At 28.4% G+C, this 4,505-nt stretch overlaps 1 protein-coding gene across 1 annotated transcript; it reads right to left on the reverse strand.

Annotated features, from left to right (window-relative positions):
- Positions 1 to 1,061: 1,061 nt before the first annotated feature.
- On the reverse strand, positions 1,062 to 3,274 carry LOC126917783 (uncharacterized). Its single transcript, XM_050725053.1, has 6 exons — positions 3,028 to 3,274; positions 2,561 to 2,948; positions 2,067 to 2,267; positions 1,792 to 1,988; positions 1,569 to 1,679; positions 1,062 to 1,503 (listed from the first exon to the last, which is right to left on the reverse strand). The coding sequence occupies exons 1-6, from the start codon at positions 3,175 to 3,177 to the stop codon at positions 1,183 to 1,185; spliced, it is 1,368 nt and encodes a 455-aa protein (XP_050581010.1). The 5' UTR covers positions 3,178 to 3,274; the 3' UTR covers positions 1,062 to 1,182.
- Between the last annotated feature and the right edge of the window lie 1,231 nt (positions 3,275 to 4,505).

The raw sequence follows: 4,505 nt of genomic DNA on the forward strand, positions 1-4,505 counted from the left end.
ATCCGCTGACGTCACATTGACCTAACCGACCCCGCCGAACTTTGCGCCACATTAACATATCGATTTACAACCATTTATATACGTTTGATTTCCGTTCAAGAGGAGGTTCCGCAATCGAATGGTGACATCGAATACGAAGAAGCGAGGTCGGTTGGTAAACAGCATCATTAGCCTCCATCAAACACTTTCATTTTAATTATAATGCACAGCTGTTCGACAATGATCCACAAGAATTCGTCGTTCCTATTGTGATGATTCTTGAAGGAGATGTTACACGTCGATAATCAGCGTTGACAACTTATGTTAATTAATTCACGACACGATTCATCATCGAGTCTTGTTATTCGAAGAACAATAAAGAATAATCGTTTCATCCTGTAAGAAACGACGGATATTTTAATAAATGTTACAACGTTATCAGCGCATTAACAGTCGATAATAGGTTATTAATTTCGGTTATAGTAACATTAGTAACTTTGCTGCATTTTATAAAACCTTTGGTTCTTAGATAGAAATAAAAAGAAGGATTGATATGTTATAAGTTGTTTCATAGAAAAATATTAAAATTCGAAGTATATATATATTATTAGACATTAAACGTTAATTGATTTATATTCTCTTTTTCTATGTTTTTCTTAAATAACGGTAACCGTTACATAATTTTGATAAATTCATATTTAATTCATATCAATGAATTATATATAGATTAACATAAAATTTAGCATAAAATTTTGAACGTAAAGAATTGCTTTATGTAAAAAGATCAAGAATTAGCAAATGGATGATTTATTATTTGATATCATAATTTTAATATGTAGACATTCTGTGTTATGTGCTGCCGCAACGCGGATATTCCATGAATTAAATAAGAAATTAGAGTAATACTCGCTTGGTAAATGCTAAGTCGATAAGCAGCTCGATCATTTTATAACCATAAACATATGTTTTGTATTCGATACAAAATACGTAAGAACGTGAAGAGCAACTTATAAAAACAAATTTGCAAGTTATATTTTCTATTTTATATGATTTGGACAATGTAAGAAATTATATACTACAAATATATTTAATATATAATTACTATTATGTCAAATAATGTTTGACTGCAATGAACATACGTACATATTAATCATTTATTTTATAACATCAATGTATTTATTATTTTTGAATTTATGATAAAAATTACTTCACAACATTACTTAATGCGTTTCGATTTTTACATATTACTTCTAAATAATATTCTTTCAAAGTGTAATGGTTGTTTATGGGATGTGAACAGGATATTTCATCATCTGAATTTGTTTCCATTTCTGATAAAATATCGGTTCTTGTAGTGTTGCTAATTAATTGTGTTGAATTGTTATTAATATCATAAAATTTTTCATATAGTGCCAAAAAGCTGAATCTTCTTAACCTTTCTAAAATTGATAATGCAAGAGCATCTGTAGCTGTTTTGTGTGCTTTTTGTAAGAGCTGTTGATAATCAATTCCATTAAACTTTGTCTGCAATAAAGACCATTATTATTTATAGTGAAATTGAAGAGATTAAATTGAATAAGATTAAATACCTTTTTAATAAGTGTACTATATTTATTTGTTGCAAGTGGTTTAAGATTTCGTTTCAGAATCCAATTGGCTTCAAGTTTTTCTTCGTTAAAGAATGTGACATAGTATTTGCTCTGTAAATTATATATATATATATATATATATATATATATATATATATATATAGAAGCTATATATATATATATATAGAAGCTATATTATATAAGAAAGAACATATAACCTTACAGGTTTAGAGGAATTTTTAGGTAATTTGTAATATGTGCAAGTATCAGGACAGTCGTTAATAATACCAGGCCACCATGGGTAGCCTTTGACATATGCCCAAACAATGCTACCTGCGTTATAAGCATTTTCAATTAAATCAGTCTTGATGCTACATGATGTAGGATGTTCTGATATATCACAAGATGCCATTGATTTGTCTGTGAAATCATATAATAAAATTAAACACACATGTACATATGAAACATACAATATATTTCAAAACAAAATGTACAGACCAGAATTCATTTCGCAATACCATATTTTGGGCACATCAACTGGATCATGATAATCTTCAACGTATCTCCATTTTTTACATTTTTTTCTACAGCATTCAATCCATACACCGACTTCCCTTCTAGGCTGTAGCCAATATAATTTTTCTTTCCAATTAAGATTATTGTCACATTGTGATAATGTTTCTGCATTTGGATTGAATACTGAGGAACCAAGAAAAAAAGGTACCATTTCAATATTATAGTGAATATATTAAATATCTGAGACATTTTAAGTTTGCATAAATTTTACTCGTTATAAATCTATTATTTTATAAAATGGTATTATATCATACAATCTTATTACAATCTTTCCCTTAATAATAACATACTTATTATAATTAAATTAACAGCTAACATATACTGTTATACGCGAAAATGAATTAATTTCCCTTTGGTATCAATGTTTTTAGTTTTTGACACGTGCATGTATATTTTCTCACTTTTTGTAGACCTACCTACAGAAGATTCTTGTACTACATTATTTTTGTTGTTTCCTATAATATTTTTATCGTTTTCTTTATCATTCGTTTGTACCTTAATCTTGTCTAATTTCACGCGTAATCTATGTATTTGACTCTGCGAAGAATCGAATCTATTGCATTTTGCTATACGTTGTTTGTGAAACATATTATTTGATTGGTTAAATTGAATATAAACGCCGCTATCTATGGCATCCAATTCATCGTCGGTGTAATGTAACTTTTTTGGCCTTAAACCTCCCTTCTTAATTTGCTTTTTATACTTGACTGGTGCCTTTGGCGTTGTTATACATATTTTATCCATTGGTGGTGTAACAAACGAGTCGGATGTATTTTCGAATGATTGTTTATGAAACAAATTGGTCTATTAAAAATTAGGATAGAACAAGGTTTTTATTAATTCTTCAATGTATTGGCAGAGAGTAATCATTTCAGTATGATACCTGTGAAAACAAATTTGTTGACGAATTAGAATATTTCACTTGCCCGAATTTCCATTTTCCAAATAACATTCTGGAAGTTTGTCGATTCAAATCTGATCTTTCAAACAGAAAATTTTTTTCCTGCATACAGTTTTCAGTTGGTTGTTGCATGGTTCAAATTTCATTTAATATCATAACACTGTGTACGAAAAGAAAGATTTTATCTTTTTTAGACGAAACCAACTCAATTTTATTAGAAAAAAATCGCGTTCGCGGGATGACTAAAAATTACGATTGAACGAGAAACCCGCAGCATTTGTAATGGGGTTCGCACGTCATTTTGCACGGTATTTACTGCAAAGCAACACAAACCAATGAAAGTCTAGATTTTTTAACAAATGAGAAACATATGTGTATGTGTGTGTAAAATATATCGTTTAAAAACGCCTTTGAAATTTTAAATTTATAAACTTGTCCATTTATTTAAATTGTTTTCTTTGAATGTATTTAAATTATTGTGTAATCGGTAAAGATAATATATTGGGTTGTTCGGAAAGTTCGTTCCGATTTTTAAGGAATTTAATCGACATGAAAGGTCATACTGAAAAGTTTTTCGCCAAAAAACCTGAGAGGTTCTGGAAGGATATTCAAGTTGTGTGAAAGATGGAGAAAGGTTGTGGAACAAAATGGCATCTATATAATTCAATAAATGTATATCGAATGAAAATTTAAATCAGAACGAACTTTCCGGGCGACCCAATAAATTCAAACAAATTAGTTAATTTAATGGTTTTGAAATCTGACAATTACCGCCAACGCTGCCGTTGGTATATTGAAATTTCGACGCGCGTAGTTATATTGTAATTTGCTCGTGATTCAAAAAACTATCAGTTGCATCATTACGTCAGTTATAGGTCTCATCGTAATTTAGTGCATGCAAATATTATAAAATATATTATTTGAATAGTAACATATTTCATCATATTCATTATCATCGTATTAAAGTAATCTAGCGATTATTTCTAAGTAATTGTTTAAATACATTACTTAATATAATTGTATCATTTTTATTTCGCTAAGTAACTAATATTTTTGAGTGATAATTAATCGTTCGTAGATATCTGAATATAATATAAGAATGTTAATTTAATCGGTGTTGAATTAATTTTTTTGTATAATCATTAGAATCGTATAACCGAATTTCTATTAATAAGTTATGTCTAAACTACTATAATGAGTAATAAAGTAACAAATTAAATTTTTTATTAGTCATTTCATGCATACAGAATATATAAATAAATGAATACAAATTACTTACATCATTTCTATTAGTATTCAAAGTGTATAAATGTATGCAAATGACGGAACAATATTACGCATTTATATACATCTATAGGCATACATATATGTGTGTGTGTGTGTGTGTGTGTGTGTGTGTGTGTATATATATATTCACATATATACATGTTTCCTTTTGGAATATTCAAATAATTGAATTA

This window comes from Bombus affinis, chromosome 6 (genome assembly GCF_024516045.1).
Source record: "Bombus affinis isolate iyBomAffi1 chromosome 6, iyBomAffi1.2, whole genome shotgun sequence".
NCBI classification, from domain to species: Eukaryota; Metazoa; Arthropoda; class Insecta; order Hymenoptera; family Apidae; genus Bombus; species Bombus affinis.

Bases quoted from the DNA above. Each gene is read 5' to 3' on its own strand.
- LOC126917783 (XM_050725053.1), bottom strand. From the start codon at position 3,177: ATGCAACAACCAACTGAAAACTGTATGCAGGAAAAAAATTTTCTGTTT. The intron at 2,268-2,560 runs GTAGGTCTACAA...TTGGTTCCTCAG, and splicing joins AGTACAAGAATCTTCTGTAG to TATTCAATCCAAATGCAGAA. The intron at 1,504-1,568 runs GTATTTAATCTT...TCTTTATTGCAG, and splicing joins ATAGTACACTTATTAAAAAG to ACAAAGTTTAATGGAATTGA.